We start from the raw sequence: 18,489 nt of genomic DNA, 5'->3' as shown, positions 1-18,489 counted from the left end.
TCGAGCCCAGGTAGGAGCGGGGAGAGGGACGGAAGCTATACTGTTACATTGGCAATACTAAAGTGCCTATAAGAACATCCAATAGTCAAAGGTATATGAAATACAAATCGTATAGAGAGAAATAGTCCTATAATAACTACAACCTAAAGCTTCTTACCTGGGAATATTGAAGATTCATGTTAAAAGGAACCACCAGCTTTTATATGTTCTCATGTTCTGAGCAAGGAACTTAAACGTTAGCTTTTTTACATGGCACATATTGCACTTTTACTTTCTTCTCCAACACTTTGTTTTTGCATTATTTAAACCAAATTGAACATGTTTAATTTATTTGAGGCAAAATGTATTTTATTGATGTATTATATTAAGTTAAAATATGTGTTCATTCAGTATTGTTGTAATTGTCATTATTACAAATAAATAAAATTGTCTGATTAATCGGTATCGGCTTTTTTTGATCCTCCAATAATCGTTACTGGCGTTGAAAAACCATAACCGGTCGACCTCTAGTTCAAACATTCACTAAATCACGTGAATATCCTGTGTATACATTAAGGTCAGCTTCCTATAAACTAGGATGTCATTCAGAGGACACACAAGGAGTTACAAGACTCCGAGATTGCCTTCTCTGCTTACCACCTAAGTGTATTACGGAGCTGGGTTAATAAGTGTTTGGGAGTCAAACTGCAGACCATCAGCCATTACTGTGCCACACGAATATGGACTACTGGGTCCGTCATGTGATGTTCATAAAACGATGTCTTCTTGACAGTGGCATAACAGTATGTTAAGGTTTCCTTCATGGGATTTTGACTATTATTCATTGTAGCGTTCTTAAATATAATAGATATTCTATCATCTTGCCCATTTTAATGCCCTATAAAACAAAATGATATATTGGCTTCTGCACTTTCTGCTGAGGCTTCCCACGGAAGTTGTGCTGTTCCCATATGTCCACACTTCAGATACAGGATATAATGGCTCTATCGTCATTGCGATTCCCATACCGGATAAGATCTAATCTACAATGATTTCAGATGGTGTTTACGGATACAGAAATAGCAACAGTATATTGCATGTTTGACATCTATATTTTCATAGTTTGACTGACTATTCCATGCAGATTTGACAGGTGAAATGTCACGCAAGCTCAATGTAAATAACAACAACAAAAAGGCTGAGAAACAGGAGAAACAATGTTTTAAATGTATGTTGAACTGTGTGGAAGAGTAGTCTCACAACAACAACAGGCTGAGAAACAGGAGAAACCATGTTTAAATGTTGAACTGTGTGGAAGAGTAGTCTCACAACAACAACAACAGGCTGATAAACAATGTTTAAATGTTGAACTGTGTGGAAGAGTAGTCTCACAACAACAACAACAGGCTGATAAACAATGTTTAAATGTTGAACTGTGTGGAAGAGTAGTCTCACAACAACAACAACAGGCTGATAAACAATGTTTAAATGTTGAACTGTGTGGAAGAGTAGTCTCACAACAACAACACTGTTACAGTTGCCTGGGTGTCTGCTGCCAAAATATTACAGAGGGAAAAATAAAGCACGTTATCTTATAGTCATTCAAAACATGACAAGGCACACTATTCTCCGGATAGAAACTCTGTTCCAGGATAAAACATTTATATCGGATAGAAATGCTGTTTTTCTAAAAAAAAAAAACTATGTTGATCGAGCTACAGTAACCATTACCCCGCCCCAATCATGTTAGCTAACCAGATAGCACTAATGCTAACTTGTCCTTAGCAAATAAAAGACAGGCTTTTTTAAACTCTCTGTCTCTCTGTCTCATATCCAACATGCATAAATACGCTAATAAAGCACTATTTAATGAAGAAAATCTAATAAATAAACTTACCTCCGGCGTCACATAAGAAACAAACGAAGGTTTGGCAGATTTCCCACCAGCGCTCCCTAAACTACTCAACATTTCTGTAATTTATAGCTAACAACTAGTCTGTTTCCACTAGTCTGTTTCAACTAGTCTACTTCAACTAGTCTATTTCTCAGCCCCTAAACCCAGGTGGAAACAGGGGACTGAAACAGGAGACTGAAACTGAAGATTAACCTGCTTTGACCAACCAACCCGCCCATCGACCATTCACATTGGCTGAGAATAGATTTATATATATATATCTATCATTATTTATTTATTGCCAAGGAGGCCAAAAAAAAAGATTCTCGTGATTCTATTGGATATGAACGTCTGTCCATCTTGTATTTATGCCAAACTCCCATTCCTCATTTGGGACGGGCCGATACTGACAAAACGTGAGGATTTAATCCATCCCAAAATAATCTGTCAGTGAGACAATACCCTTTTTATTTATATATATGTTTTCGTAAATGTTTAAGTCTGTTAGGAATGTACTGAAATAAAAAGTGGATGCGGTTTTGCATTCAGGAAACTTTGGAGAAAAACCCGATTTAGTTTTAGTTGCATGTTGGTCACAGGCATATCGGCCCTCTCATTGGCTAGAACGGTCCCACCTGATCTCACTTGCCTTCAAAATCATTGAGGACATGGATTTCAGTGTTGAAGCGGGTCACTCGGTTATATATATATATATATAAAAATAATAAATCATCTTTGATTTCAAAGGCCCTGAAAATGGAAACCATCCACTTTTTGAATTATTGCTGAGCTGAGTACAGTACATAAAGACACACCTCACTGCTAGTGTTTCTGTAGTGGTCACAGATTGGTTATATTCTCATGTTGATTTTTAAACATTTATTTCATCTTGAGCTGTAATTTTTTTATTTATTTTTTTAAAACAAAATTAACATTTTGTTTCTTTGATGTGGCAAGTGGTGGTCTAGTATGATTTCATGGTCTGTCAGCAGAGGAAACAGCCAATGGATATCGCATTGTGTGGTCTTCCTGTTTTGAAGGGATAAAAGTACGGTTCTTGTCTAACCTCACTCATCATATCCTGTTGGGACACTGTCAGTAAAAACTGTCTTCTGCACAGAAGGAAATATCTCTCTGGTTCAAATGTTGTTTCATAAAGCCACTTGGGACTTTTATATTACATTACATTTAAGTCATTTAGCAGACGCTCTTATCCAGAGCGACTTACAATATACAGCTGAACATGAAGTGTGGAAAAGTGCTGAGGTGGTATCGCCACACATTGGATGTATATCCTTGGAAATAGGGAGCACAGACCCAAACAACAAACCCCACTTAGTCCAGAAGTCCTTCATTCAGGAAATGTCTTTATTCTGCCCATGGTAAAGTGGAGGTACTAAGACAGACAGAGAGAGACAAACAGGCACAGAGCGAGCACAAAAGGCTGACTGACAGGCAGCGCACGAGAAAGACAGACCGACCAAGAAGGGAGGAGAGAGTCAGACAGACCAAGAGAGAACTTTTGTTTATCCATTTCACTTGCTTTGGCAATGTAAACATATGTTTCCCATGTCAATAAAACCCCTTAGAGAGCGAGACAGAGACAGAGAGACCGAGAGACCGAGAGAGGGAGGAGAGAGGGAGAGAGGGAGAGAGGGAGAGAGGGAGAGAGGGAGAGAGGGAGAGAGGGAGAGAGGGAGAGAGGGAGAGAGGGAGAGAGGGAGAGAGGGAGAGAGGAGAGAGGAGAGAGGGAGAGAGGAGAGAGGGAGAGGGAGAGAGGGAGAGAGGGAGAGAGGAGAGAGAGACCGAGAGACCGAGAGACCGAGAGAGGCAGAGAGACATTAAGGGATCTACATTTAAACAATGTTACACTTGTCTTTTTTACTCCAAATCGGTTTTTCATTTTCTATACATTATTGAAATGAACTATATGTACGCGGCATTAAACCAAGATTTGGGGAAAGCCAATAAATGTCCCATTATAATATGTTAAACCAAAATGTTAAAAGCCATAATACAAATAACAAAATCTGAAAACACGGCCGTGAGTTCTTCCAAACTAAAACACACTTTTTGATCTATTGCAAGATTATCATAGATATATATATATATATTAGAGAGCTACGTTCAAAACAACAAATTAGGAATCAGTGTTTTCCTCAGAAATGTAGTACAACACCACCACAGTTAATAAGGGACCTGTGTTAAACACTAGAACACATTTACAGTCTGGCCTTAAAAATGGGACAAGACCATAGCTTTTACGCTACTTAACAAGCATCATGACACTTAAAAAGATCATATTCAAAATTACAGTTTATAGGAAAATAAAACATTACTGGCGACTGATCGAATTATGGTGTTTCATAAATGGCTATTTAAACTTACAAAAAAAAAAAAAAAACAGCCAACACTGAATGTAATGCAACTATAAATAGCATGCATGTTAGGCATCAACATTTACTGTGATCTTCCTGATCTATCAACAACTGGAAAAAAAATCAAAAAAAAAATCAGATCACTCTAAGTTCACGTTTTCGTAACTCGACAAGACTGGAAAATCTGTTAACCCAAAATAACAAAGACAGACGATAAAAAGTCCCCAAAAAAAGGAGAAGGTTGGGCTACGAAAGCCCCGTTATAACTTCTACTGAAGAAGAAGAAGAGGGGGTCAAAATAAAAATAGGGGAGGGGTAAAAGTAGAATCAGCTAGGAAGGAGAAGTTTATTAGGTCCCAACCACAGGTCATATCAAATCGCTACCAAAACAGAACATCGTGGACAAACTGGGTACTGCAGTCGGCCTATTCAGTCAAGACTGGGTCATATTCATTTGGCACCAAAACGGAAGAAAACGGGACGGACAACAAATGCTCATTTTCTTTAACCCCCTTTTTTTTGCAAAAATGGTTAAAAACATTTTCTGTTACGTGCACAAATGAATAACAACCCCGATTTACTCATGGCTTACAGGACCAGGCCCTGTCCGATGTTGGTCTTGAGCATTTACACAAACCCACCTGTAGGGGACAGATGTACACAGGGCTCGTTCCAGGGCAGACTACATTGCAGTGCAGGCATCAACGAGTGGTTGCACGCCACGTTGGTTATGGTTAGCTCTCATCTTTAAAAAAAAAAAAAAAAAAAAAAAAAAAAAACACATCCAGGCGCCATGAGATCCTTCAGGTGACTGCAATGTAGTCAAGCCTGAAACGTCGACACACACACTACTTTAAATGAATGGGGGTGGAGGTGGTGGAGGGGTGGGACGACAGGTTCTAGTAGCTACTGTCGAAATCCTTCTTGTCCTTCTTCCCTTCGCCCTCGAATCCGTCCGTTCCGTCGCTGTTGTCGCGGCGACGCTTACGGTTGTTGCGGACGTTGAAGCGGGGGTTCATCTGAGGCAGTGGGTCCATGCCCAGCACCTTGTGGATCTGACGGAACGCCAGCAGCCGCAGAGCAAACTGGACAGAAACAGAGTAGGAGACATTATTATTATAGTAAACGTACAGCGTTAACTACATTCAACACCTTTATATTTATAGTGTACCTCAAGAAATTATATATATATATATAAAGTAGGTATGGTGGCAAATACCTTCCATCATCATCATATATTAAAGTTTACTATTTATATATGGCCAGTACCTTAGATTTTTGTTCAGTTACACCACTAAATGTAAAAACGCAACAATTTCAAAGATTTTACTGAGTTACAGTTCATATAAAGGAAATCAGTCAATTGAAATAAATTCATTAGTGCCTAATCCATGGATTTCACATGACTGGGAATACAGATATTCATCTGTTGGTCACAGATACCTTTAAAAACAAGGTAAGGGTGTGGATCAGAAAACCAGTCAGTATCTGGTGTGACCACCATTTGCCTCATGCAGCACAACACATCTCCTTCACATATAGTTGATCAGGCTGTTGATTGTGGCCTGAGGAATGTTGTCCCACTGCTTTTCAATGGCTGTGCAACGTTTCTGGATATTGGTGGGAACTGGAAAACGCTGTCGATCCAGAGCATCCCAAACATGCTCAATGGATGACATGTCTGGTGAGTATGCAGGCCATGGAAGAACTGGGACATTTTCAGCTTCCAGGAATTGTGTACAGATCCTTGCGACATGGGTCAGTGCATTATCATGCTGAAACATGAGGTGATGGTGGCGGATGAATGGCATGACAACGGGCCTCATGATCTCATCACGGTATCTCTGTGCATTCAAATAGCCATTGATACAATGCAATTGTGTTTGTTGTCAGTAGCTTATGCCTGCCCCATACCATAACCCCACCGCCACCATGGGGCCCATACCATAACCCCACCTCCACCATGGGGCCCATACCATAACCCCACCGCCACCATGGGGCCCATACCATAACCCCACCTCCACCATGGGGCCCATACCATAACCCCACCTCCACCATGGGGCCCATACCATAACCCCACCTCCACCATGGGGCCCATACCATAACCCCACCTCCACCATGGGGCCCTCTGTTCACAACGTTGACATCAGCAAACTGCTCGCCCACACGATACCATACACGCTGTCTGCCATCTGCCCGGTACAGTTGAAACCAGGATTCATCCGTGAAGAGCAGACATCTCCCAGAGTGCCAGTGTTCATCATGTTAAAGCATTCGCCCACTGAAGTCCGGTTACGACGCTAAACTGCAGTCAGGTCAAGACCCTAGTGAGGATGACGAGCAGATGAGCTTCCCTGAGACGGTTTCTGACAGTTAGTGCAGAAATACTTTGGCTGTGCAAACCCACATTTTTCATCAGCTGTCCGGGTGGCTGGTCTCAGGCGAGCCAGCAGGGAAAGAAGCTGGATGTGGAGGTCCTGGGCTGGCGTGGTTACACGTGGTCTGTGATTGTGAGGCCAGTTGGACGTACGTAAATTCTCTAAAACGATGTTGGAGGTGGCTTACGGTAGAGAAATTAATGTTACATTTTCCGTCAACAGCTCTGGTGGACAGTCCTGCAGTCAGAATGCCAATTGCACAATCCCTCAAAATGTTGAGACATCTGTGGCATTGTGTTGTGTGACAAAATTGCACATTTTAGAGTGGTCTTTTATTGTCCCCAGCACAAGGCACACCTGTGTAATAATCATGCTGTTTAATCAGCTCCTTGATATGCCACACCTGTCAGGTGGATGGATTATCTTGGCAAAGGAGAAATGATCACTAACAGGGATGGAAACAAATTTGTGCACTAAATTTGAGAGAAATAATCTTTTTGTACAAATGGAATATTTCTGGGATCTTTTATTATTTCAGCTCATGAAACATGAGAACACTTTACATGTTGTCTTTATATTTTTGTTCAATTTATTTAATACATTATATTTACAGTACACCTACTCATTCAAGGGTTTTTCTTTATTTGTAATATGTTCTACATTGTAGAATAATAGTGAAGACAAAACTATAAAATAACCTTCTTGGAATCATGTAGTAACCAAAAAAGTGTTAAACAAATCTAAATATATTTTATATTGGAGATTCTTCAAAGTAGCCACCCTTTGCCTTGATGACAGCTTTGCACACTCTTGGCATTCTCTCAACCAGCTTCACGAGGTAGTCACCTGGAATGCATTTCAATTAACAGGTGTGCCTTGTTAAAAGTTAATTTGTGGAATTTCTTTCCTTCTTAATGCGTTTGTGCCAATCAGTTGTGTTGTGACAAGGTAGGGGTGGTATACAGAAGATAGCCCTATTTGGTAAAAGACCAAGTCCATATTATGGCAAGAACAGATCAAATAAGCAAAGAGAAACGACAGTCCATCATTACTTTAAGACATGAAGGTCAGTCAATGTGGAACATTTCAACAACTTTGAAAGTTTCTTCAAGTGCAGTCGCAAAAACCATGAAGCGCTATGATGAAACTGGCTCTCATGAGGACCGCCACAGGAAAGGAAGACCCAGAGTTCCCTCTGCTGCAGAGGATAAGTTCATTAGAGTTACCAGCCTCAGAAATTGCAGCCCAAGTAAATGCTTCAGAGTTCAAGTAACAGACACATCTCAACATCAACTGTTCAGAGGAGACTGCGTGAATCAGGCTTTCATGGTCAAATTGCTGCAAAGAAACCACTACTAAAGGACACCAATAAGCAGAAGAGACTTGCTTGGGCCAAGATACACGAGCAATGGACATTAGACCGGTGAAAATCTATCCTTTGGTCTGATGAGTCCAAATGTGAGATTTTTTATTCCAACTGTTGTGTCTTTGTGAGACGCGGTGTGGGTGAACGAATGATCTCTGCATGTGTGGTTCCCACCGTGAAGCATGGAGGAGGAGGTGTGGGGGTGCTTTGCTGGTGACACTGTCAGTGATTTATTTAGAATTCAAGGCACACTTAACCAGCATGGCTACCACAGCATTCTGCAGCGATACGCCATCCCATCTGGTTTGCGCTTAGTGGGACTATCATTTGTTTTTCAACAGGACAATGACCCAAAACACCTCCAGGCTGTGTAAGGCCTATTTGGCCAAGAAGGAGAGTGATGGAGTGCTGCATCAGATGACCTGGCCTCCACAATCACCTGACCTCAACCAAATTGTGATGGTTTGGGATTAGTTGTGCCACAGAGTGAAGGAAAAGCAGCCAATAAGTGCTCAGCACATGTAGGAACTCCTTCAAGACTGTTGGAAAAGCATTCCAGGTGAAGCTGGTTGAGAGAATATCAAGACCGTGCAAAGCTGTCCTCAAGGCAAAGGGTGGCTACTTTGAAGAATCTAAAATATATAGTTTGATTTGTTTAACACTTTTTTGGTTACTACATGATTCCATATGTGTTATTTCATAGTTTTGATGTCTTCACTATTATTCTACAATGTAGAAAATTGTAAAAAAAAAAAAAAAAAACCCTTGAATGAGTAGGTGTGTCCAACCTTGTGACTGGTACTGTATAATATTATATACATGCGCCTGTCAGTACCTGGGCACTTGACGTGATGTCCTCTCTGTGCTGCTCTTCCATGGCTGTTAGGGTATCAGTGGGGTTCTTCTCACACGGGTCGACCAATCCCGGGCCACCTAGGAGGACAGACCAACACCTATCAGCACTCTGCTAATGCCAACACACCATTAAACCCCTAACCCAACTACGCAAAAGTCTGTCACCATCGTCCAAAAAGAAATTGGCTCCCAATGACGATATGCAAAATAGTAAAAATGATAATCTGTTAAGACTAACCGGGGAGCAGAATCCCAGAGGAAATACATTCAAACACTCGTCTCAGTGCATCGCCTGGGCTCAGGGGACCAGAGGCACTGTTAATCACCTTCTCTACCAGCAGCTCCATGGCCTTGGGAACGAGAGGGGGGAGGGGGGTGGTGGAGGAGCAGAGGGGGGGTGGAGGAGCAGAGGGGGGGGGGGTGGAGGAGCAGAGGAGGGGGTGGGAGGAGGAGCAGGGGGGGAGACGGGAGGAGGAGCAGGGGGGGAGACGGGAGGAGGAGCAGGGGGGGGAGACGTTTAAACTCCTCATTGAGTGAATCTAAAGAAGTATTTTGGATCTTTCCTTGTCACCTACTAACAACATCTACAAAGAGACATAAAATAAATAAAAAAATGGTATCAACAAGTTCATCCAACTCTGGGGAAGTCGATAAAAGTCTTCAATGCTAATATCCCCAACTATCCCTTTTATTGACCTATATGGTCGGTTTCCCAGACACAGATTATGCCTCGTCCGGGACTAGAAACAATTCTCAACGGACTGGGCTTCATCTGTGTCTAATAAACCGGCCCATTAAAGTCCAATACTTTTCTAACAAACATAAAAAACACTCATGAGATAGTTGTCGACTCTTGCGTTAGCCTGATAAAACTCACCCAGCAGGGGAAGGCAGACCACGTGGGGACTCTCTGACAGAGGTCACGCAGGATACGGATAACAATCACACAGGACTGGAGTCCGTTCGCCCTAGCCTTGTGGAGCAATAACACGTTTAGTCTTAGCGATAACAGACGGAATGCAGACAACATGGACTATTACTGTACATTACAACAGGTCTGTCATAGAGGGCCAAACACTACTGTACACAATGGAAGCTTGTGATAGGTTGATTGAAGACTCAATTAATTAATTGTATACGTAATTGGTTGGAATCAGCTGCCATTTCCAGGAGTATTTCACCTCGTTGTTACATTAGTAAAAAAAAAAAAAAAGAGAGCTCACAGTTTGCAAGATGAAACAAGAAAAGGTTTCAAATTTCCTTGTCATCTTATAAACCCTGACTTCTCAGGTCGATCCAGTGTTTGACAGAAGCGTAAGGTACAGCGTTTGTGTTTGTAAAGAAGATTAAGGTTAGGGACTGTGAGAGGGGAGGGAATCTGCTTTGCCGGTGCGTTAGCTTTTTCTGCCATTTGCAGTGACACAGCGAAACTAAAAAAATTACAAAAATCAGATGTCCCGTTTCTCTCAATCCCTATTCTTCTTATTAAAATAAATACAAAAATCACAAGATACTAAATGCTCAACATAAAAGCTCTTATCAGATCTTATGCAAAGATATCTCTGCAGCCTTATGGAATCATGTTTTAACACTGACAATATAGTCTGGTATGGACGGGGGGGGGGGGGGAAATAAAAATCATACAAGGATGCCAGTTTTTTTTTTTTTGAAAATTATAAAAATCATTAACATACTAAGGTTCAACAATAAATATCAGAAATAAAGATTGAGAATTCAATCTGGTTACATTTAAAATATATATATATAATTCCTTACATGTCTGGCATCATTGAATTTCTCTTTTTCAATCAATAATTAAACTGTTATCAAGTATTACTGTGTTTTTTTTGGAAGGGGGGAAGAGTGTTAAATTCATTATTAAATTCTTTCATTTAAAAACCAAAATTCTAACAAAAAAGGTGCATCTCATAAGGCTACAATAAGAAAGTAAAATGATGTGTCCGAACCTGAAACCACTTAGCGTGGCGCAGAGCCGCTAGAGCGTCAAGGCATTTTAGCCTGTCCAAGACGTCCTCTGGGTCTCGCACCAAGCCCCAGGTTACATCTAAAAACGGATGAGTCGAATTGTCAAAATGGTGGTCGGTTGAGGTGTTGAGGAGGAAGAGGAGGAGGAGAAGGAACGGGTGTTTGACCAGGTAGAGCAAGACTCATTAACAAGAAGATACAAACACATTGCCACACATACCAAGATAAGGTTTCAAGTAAGGAACCAGGAAGTGAACTAGATCAAGTCTGATTGGTTTATTTGGCAGAATGCAACCAATGCGTAACCTGACATCATCGGAGACGTAGTGTCACGTATGTAACGTTAGATTTACGTTGGTGCGAGGTGTTCGGTAGAAGGGAAGGTGAATTACAGGACTGGCGTAAAAATGCTAAACCAAACCTCGGACAGAATAGAAGCAGCATGTGTGATGGGAACAACCACAGCGTCAAAAGCCTGCTCATTATCTAACTCAGCAAAGGCTACCTACCGTAAATTCCGGACTATAAGCCGCAACTTTTTTCCCAGGCTTTGAACCTCGCGGCTTAAACAATGATGCGGCTAATATATGGATTTTTCCCGCTTTTAATTTTTTTTTTCTCCCAAGAAACACATTCTGTGACGTGCTCAGTTTTTTGGCGGCATGAAGCTTTCATTAGACCAATGAAATTGCCGAACGGGTTAAGGTCAAACAACTTTTTTGTTTACCGTTTAGATTAAATCGAGCACTTTCAAACTTCCCATCATTCTGATTACGGTAGTCATTTTGTCACCCTCATCATGGCAAAGACATGGAGAAATGCATATGATGCAGCTTTCAAGTTGAAGGCGATTGATCTGGCTGTTGGAAAAGGAAATAGAGCTGCTGCACGGGAGCTTGGTCTTAATGAGTCGATGAGAAGACGTTGGAAACAGCAGCGTGAGGAATTGACTCAGTGCAAAAAGACAACTAAAGCTTACTGCTAATTTTTTATTTTTGTTACAAGCCGTGTTTCGTTAAAGCGTATTTATTTTTGTTACAAGCCGTGTTTCGTTAAAGCCTATTTATTTTTGTTACAAGCCGTGTTTCGTTAAAGCCTGTGTAAAGTTCATTTGTTTCAATGTACCGGTAGGCACCTGCGGCTTATAGACACGTGCGGCTTATTTATGTTCAAAATAATATATTTTTTTTAATTCAGTGGGTGCGGCTTATATTCAGGTGCGCTTAATAGTCCGGAAATTACGGTAGTAGCTACTGTAAAATGGTACCAACAGTTAGTCATTTCATCATCTAGTCAAATAACTGAACTGTATGTAGGCCTATTGTTATCATGTACTGAAACGTAAGCCTTAAACAGAGAAGTTTAAATCTCAAAACGGTGAGATATAATGTTAGCTTGTTCAAGTAAGCAATGTCACGCCAATCATTTGTCACTTTCAGTCTTAATCTTCTGAGATGATACTGAACGGATAATCTAGGGGGGATTACAATGGGTCATTAGCGCGCCTTAGTCCGGGGCCCCTGGCGCGCCTTAGTCCGGGGCCCCTAATAACAGAAACAAAGGAGAGAGGTCCTGTCAGAACAGGAGTGTGAACTGAGCTGATTTTCTAACAGTGGCATGGCAATGATAGGTGTGGCAAAGTGTTTGGGTGGTGGGGGGGGACCTTGGTCAAAAATCCTTCCGGAGGAGCTGGTTGGCCGGGGGGGGGGCTCGAGGTTTGAACCCTCCCACATACCGGAGATATATTTTTTGAAAGATAAAACAATTTTTAAAAAAGAACAGAGGGCTTTGGACTGGACTGGTAAACAAAACTACAAATTATGTTGTAGCAGAAAAACTACAAACATGGAAGCTCCCAGCAGCAAAGAGAAAGGTTAGTTCGAACATCGTTGCATGCATAACTGGCTGGATTAAAGTCAGTAGGTTGGGCATGAAACCAACAAACAGATAATAAAAACTGTATACTGCTCTGCTGTACTCGGGTCCAACCATAGTCTGCCAAAGCCTTCATCCCTGGCCTACTGAAGTCTACTGCAGGCTGGCCACACAAGAGTCCCCATTTTGCACCTTTATGCTGAAGAGTGTACTTGCCCACTTTCTGAAACTGGATTTAACAAAATGGTAGATGGATACCCTCTCTGGGAAACACCAATCCTATGCTTTCAAATCCATTGACAGAGTATGCAAGTGCACACTTCTGGAATAGGGTGAGATAAAAAAAATGTGGGCACAACAAAAACATAACATAAGAGGCATGCTAGAGAGATACAGGAGCTCAGCAACACTCACTCCCACCCCTCCATTGTCAACGAATGCAGAGAATAGATCATGTGATGAAAAGGGCTTTCACGTCATCTCTTTTTTGTTGTTGTTGGTTTGTTAACAGCATGATTAGCTACAAAAAAAGGACAGATCAGTCTGTGCATAGGCTTCTGTGTGGAGGGGGACACCAGTTCACTCAGGGAGCATGTAAGAACAGATCACCTCCTCGCGACCCAGACCAACATAACATTTGTTTCCTGTGGGGATATGTGAACCCATTTCTTGTGTCTCTGTGTTCTAGAACTGCTTGCTTGCCAGTGTTCTAGAACTGCTTGCTTGCCAGTGTTCTAGAACTGCTTGCTTGCCAGTGTTCTAGAACTGCTTGCCAGTGTTCTAGAACTGCTTGCCAGTGTTCTAGAACTGCTTGCCAGTGTTCTAGAACTGCTTGCCAGTGTTCTAGAACTGCTTGCCAGTGTTCTAGAACTGCTTGCGTGTGTGTGTGTGTGTTCTGTAACCCTGTTCTTTCTGCTCTTTTCATTTGGCCAAATCCTAACCTGACAAACGCCCGCTCAACTCAAACTTCCGCTAAAAATCTCCCCAGTGATGTCAATCTATGCACGATTTGTGCAGAGCTCTGAGTTGTGTGCACGTTTCATAAGTCAGGATTCGGAGCATCGCCGCTTCCCTTCCCAATGGGTCTTTCATTTATTTTTAATATCTGTAGAGAATAACGTTCCTGTGATATATGTAGTTTTGATCTAAGAGTGCTAACGATTGACCGGTGTGGGAGGGTTTATCGTAGTGCTTGTGACGGTGCAACAAACACCCTGGAACACAGGAAACAAAAATTAAATCTTACCTGGGAACTAAAAACTAGTCTGAAAATGCAAACACTGTCCATGCTTTGTTTTTGTAGGGGACAACTTTACAAGACGCACTGTAGGAGAGTTCCAGATAGAGCAAGAGCTACACTGGTGGCACGAGGAACCGTTGAGACTTCACCTGGACTGCTGAGCTCTAACCATGACTACAAAGTCAAGTTTCTACAAATGCTTTTTCCAATGATGAACCTTTATATCATTCAGGTTGGTTTTAAGATACAAAAAAATTAAAAATCAAAAAAGATGGCTTCTCTGCCTTCAAAAACAGGTCTCTTAGACAATTTGAATAGATCCCCAAAACGTTTAACTTCTTTGCATACTTCCCTTTATACACGGTTTATGATATTCCCGTGAGTTAAAACTACAGAATATTGACTATTCAGTCCTTCTCTAATCCCAAAGTTTATTGGACCTAGAATTCCTATCCTAAAAAAGGCCTTTTGAAAGCACACTTAGTAAGAGCACTGTTTTATGATGACCAATCCGGCTTCTTATATCATGACAGAGCTCAAGCGCTTCATTGGTTGAAGTTGAAAATGATAACTAGCATCTATAAAAAATGACCAAAACTATGAGAAAACACTCAACAGGTCAAATTCTGAACTTAGTGCCCGGGGCATACAGCTGGACTTCTCTCAGAACCAAAATAAAATAAAGGTGCCACCAGGGTAGGTCTCCTCAGATAAAAATGGATCTTACAAGGTGCATTCATTCAGGTACTGGGTGAGCGGCGATGTCACTTTAGGAAACATTGGAGAAACAGGACCATTGAAATAGTCCAAAAATGTGCAAACTCCACCCTGAACAAACTAATGCACCCATAGCTAGGTGACACAGCGCGAGAGAGAGAGACAGAGAGAGCGAGACAGAGAGAGCGAGACAGAGAGAGACAGACAGAGAGAGACAGACAGAGAGAGACAGAGAGAGACAGAGAGAGAGAGAGACAGAGACAGAGAGAGAAGGAAGGAGAGGGGGCGATGTCTTTCCAACCTCCGTCCCGTGGCGGGGGTGTGGCTGGGGTCTCCTCCTCTCGGATGCTGGGGGACGTCAGGGTGACCGTGACTGTCATTTTGGGGTCGGCGCCAGACGTTAGGATGATGGAACACTCCTCGACGGAACCCGTCACCTCGTACTTCTCTGGGGTCACCAGCTGGAGCGGAGAGAGAGAGAGGAGGGAGGGAAGAATGGAGAGAGAGAGGAGAGAGAGGGAAGAATGGAGAGAGAGAGAGAGAGAGAGGGAGGTAAGTGTGCGTGTGTGTATGTATCGTTGGTGTGTGTGTATATCGTTGGGGGGTGTGTGTGTGTATATCGTTGGGGTGTGTGTGTGTGTGTGTATCGTTGGGGTGTGTGTGTGTGTGTGTGTGTGTGTGTGTGTGTATCGTTGGGGTGTGTGTGTGTGTGTGTGTGTGTGTGTGTGTGTGTGTGTGTGTGTGTGTGTGTATCGTTGGGGTGTGTGTGTGTGTGTGTGTGTGTGTGTGTGTATTGTTGGGGTGTGTGTGTGTGTGTATCGTTGGGGTGTGTGTGTGTGTGTGTGTCGTTGGGGTGTGTGTGTGTGTGTGTGTGTGTGTATCGTTGGGGTGTGTGTGTGTGTGTGTGTGTATATATCGTTGGGGTGTGTGTGTGTGTGTGTGTGTATATATCGTTGGTGTGTGTGTGTGTGTGTGTGTGTGTGTGTGTGTGTGTGTGTCGTTGGGGTGTGTGTGTGTGTGTGTCGTTGGGGTGTGTGTGTGTGTATCGTTGGGGTGTGTGTGTGTATCGTTGGGGTGTGTGTGTGTGTGTGTGTGTGTGTGTATCGTTGGGGTGTGTGTGTGTGTGTGTGTATCGTTGGTGTGTGTGTATATATCGTTGGTGTGTGTGTGTGTGTGTGTCGTTGGGGTGTGTGTGTGTATATCGTTGGTGTGTGTGTGTGTGTGTGTGTGTGTGTATATTGTTGGTGTGTGTGTGTGTGTGTGTGTGTGTGTGTGTGTGTGTGTATATCGTTGGCGTGTGTGTGTGTGTGTATATCGTTGGCGTGTGTGTGTGTGTGCGTACCACCAGCTGTTTGGGAAGGTGTTCCACTATGCGGCTCAGCAGGTTCTTGGTGGGTTTCTCTGAGCAGAGCAGGACCAGGTTGACGTTGTTGTCTCCACAGAGCAGCAGTCCTTTAGCCAGCACACCCACCCTCATCACCCCCTTCAGAGCTCTACAGGAAGGAGAGCTTCATTAGGTATCTAACGTTAGAAAACAGACTGAAACAGAGCAGCAGTCCTTTAGCCAGCACCCCCACCCTCATCACGCCCTTCAGAGCTCTACAGGAGACAAACGTTCAGGGTTGAGTTTCTCCAACCTTCCATCCATCCCCCCACTCATCCATCTATCCCCCCACTCATCCTTCCATCCATCTATCCCCCCCAACTCATCCATCTATCCCCCCACTCATCTATCCCCCCACTCATCTATCCCCCCACTCATCTATCCCCCCACTCATCTATCCATCCATCCATCCCCCCACTCATCCATCCGTCCCCCCACTCATCCATCCATCCCCCCACTCATCCATCCATCCCCCCACTCATCCTTCCATCCATCCATCCCCCCACTCATCCTTCCATCCATCTATCCCCCCACTCATCCATCTATCCCCCCCACTCATCCTTCCATCCATCCATCCCCCCACTCATCCTTCCATCCATCTATCCCCCCACTCATCCATCTATCCCCCCCACTCATCCTTCCATCCATCCATCCCCCCACTCGTCCTTCCATCCATCTATCCCCTCATCCATCCATCCCCCCCACTCATCCATCCATCCCCCCCACTCATCCATCCATCCCCCCACTCATCCTTCCTTCCCCCCACTCATCCTTCCTTCCCCCCACTCATCCTTCCTTCCCCCCACTCATCCTTCCTTCCCCCCACTCATCCTTCCTTCCACTCTCCTCACCGGTCTTGGGGAATCTTGGGGACCTCTTTTGTATCCTTGTCGTCTCCAGTGGTCTCCTTGGTCTTGTCCTGGTCGATGATGATGTCTGAGACCAGTTTGAGGGCTCTCTCTGTGACGGAGACGATCTTCTGGATGGCCTGCAGCTCGTCCTCAGAGGGGTAGATGGTGGCGTGCTTCGTCATCACGTAACGGTCGTCTGAGGAGTCCGGCCGACGGGGAGGCTGCGAGGTAAAGCACAACGAAAGGTCTCAATGCCACAGCAATGGGAAGGGAGGGATTTGAAATGATTAAATAATGGATTAGAAATGATAAAATCATCCATGGTGCTTACCATATAGTCACTGGAAGCTAAGGCAATAGCTACAGTATGTGTTGTGGAAAATCCTGTGTTTTACAGTTTAAAAGAATTGTCTCTTTGTTATATACTAGTGTTTTTGTCTTTTCTAACCTGATACAAACTTGTATTTGTGTGACTTAAATCATAAGACTGGGCGTGTAGCTAAGATCCGTTTAGGTGCGACCGCAGTATGTGAGACATCACGTGACTTTACTATCTGCAGGAAGTCAGCTGTGTGGAACCTCGCAGGAAGGAGCAGTGTGAACTGACAAAAAAAAAAAAAAACGCAGTTATACGGTCGAGTCTTCTTAATATGCACAGACAAACCAATCAATCGCCTTTCATAAAACTGTTTCCACCCATTTCCACACATCTGCTAAAATGCCACATATAGAAAAAGCACAACTTCTTGGCTAAAAGCAGAGACCCGACTATGTTTGTTAAGCTATCGAACTCTGAAACATTCTTGGCAGTGGTTTAATTCCTTCATTTTTGCAAATCTTAAAAAGTCGTAAGAGGAATCTACAGTCTCTCTCTTCCTGTAGAAATTGCTACCACAATTTGGCAACGAGGATGGGATGGCTAACTCCGTTTGCCGATTGTTCCCGAGGAGACCAAGGTTAACTGCTCGCAAGAAAGCCCACACTCCCAACTAAAACAGAGCAGAAAAGGGATTTGCCTCGGACCTGCTGGGAGTGTCAGTGAGTGGATACGCCCTTCCGGACAGGTGAGACTGATTTTACTTTAAATCAGGTTACTTCCACGTTTCAAAAGTTTGGGGTTTCCACCACTAAAACCAACACAATTTTACAAAACCATTGATTTTGAGTGGAAATATGGTACACGATTAAAAATGTGTTAATTTGTGTAGTGCGAATGCTTTGCAGGTGTTCTGGAACATGTCCAGTCCAGTAAATGTGACAGAAAACAGGAGTCTTACTACTGGTCCCTGTGGCTGAGGGATGGGCATGCCAGGCCGAACCCCCAGTAGTCCAGGTGGGCCAGGGGGCCCTTGGAGGTAAGGTCCGTCCCCTGGCATCCTGGGCCCCCCACGTCTCTCGTCCCAGTGGTGTTGCTCCTCCATACGACGCCAGTACATCTCCTCCTCGTAACGCCTAGAGAGGCAGGCAGGCAGAGAGAGAGAGAGAGAGAGAGACAGAGAGACAGAGACAGAGAGGCAGGCAGAGAGACAGAGAGAGAGAGGCAGGCAGAGAGAAAGAGAGAGACAGAGAGACAGAGACAGAGAGGC

General features: G+C 43.3%; 1 protein-coding gene and 1 pseudogene across 7 annotated transcripts in view; both read right to left on the bottom strand.

Annotated features, from left to right (window-relative positions):
• The window catches only part of LOC115165114 (uncharacterized), a 52,946-nt pseudogene extending 50,821 nt beyond the window's left edge, over nucleotides 1–2,125 (bottom strand).
• Nucleotides 2,126–3,734: 1,609 nt separating this feature from the next.
• LOC115165066 (zinc finger RNA-binding protein) overlaps nucleotides 3,735–18,489 on the bottom strand; it is a 44,256-nt gene continuing 29,501 nt past the window's right edge. For 6 of the 7 annotated variants that reach the window (XM_029718100.1, XM_029718102.1, XM_029718103.1 and 3 more), the window contains exons 13-21: nucleotides 18,181–18,355; nucleotides 16,904–17,124; nucleotides 16,011–16,161; nucleotides 14,970–15,129; nucleotides 10,818–10,915; nucleotides 9,728–9,823; nucleotides 9,089–9,200; nucleotides 8,831–8,928; nucleotides 3,735–5,336 (exon numbers count right to left, since the gene is read on the bottom strand). In XM_029718100.1, the coding sequence (XP_029573960.1) occupies nucleotides 5,151–5,336; nucleotides 8,831–8,928; nucleotides 9,089–9,200; nucleotides 9,728–9,823; nucleotides 10,818–10,915; nucleotides 14,970–15,129; nucleotides 16,011–16,161; nucleotides 16,904–17,124; nucleotides 18,181–18,355 (1,297 nt within the window). In that variant the 3' untranslated portion in view covers nucleotides 3,735–5,150. Of the gene's footprint in view, nucleotides 5,337–8,830; nucleotides 8,929–9,088; nucleotides 9,201–9,727; nucleotides 9,824–10,817; nucleotides 10,916–14,969; nucleotides 15,130–16,010; nucleotides 16,162–16,903; nucleotides 17,125–18,180; nucleotides 18,356–18,489 lie in introns of those variants that run through there. The other variant, XM_029718105.1, reaches the window with a different exon arrangement.

Source organism: Salmo trutta, chromosome 27 (genome assembly GCF_901001165.1).
Source record: "Salmo trutta chromosome 27, fSalTru1.1, whole genome shotgun sequence".
In the NCBI taxonomy this organism is placed as follows: domain Eukaryota; kingdom Metazoa; phylum Chordata; class Actinopteri; order Salmoniformes; family Salmonidae; genus Salmo; species Salmo trutta.
This window is presented reverse-complemented; position numbering and strand designations above follow the sequence as displayed.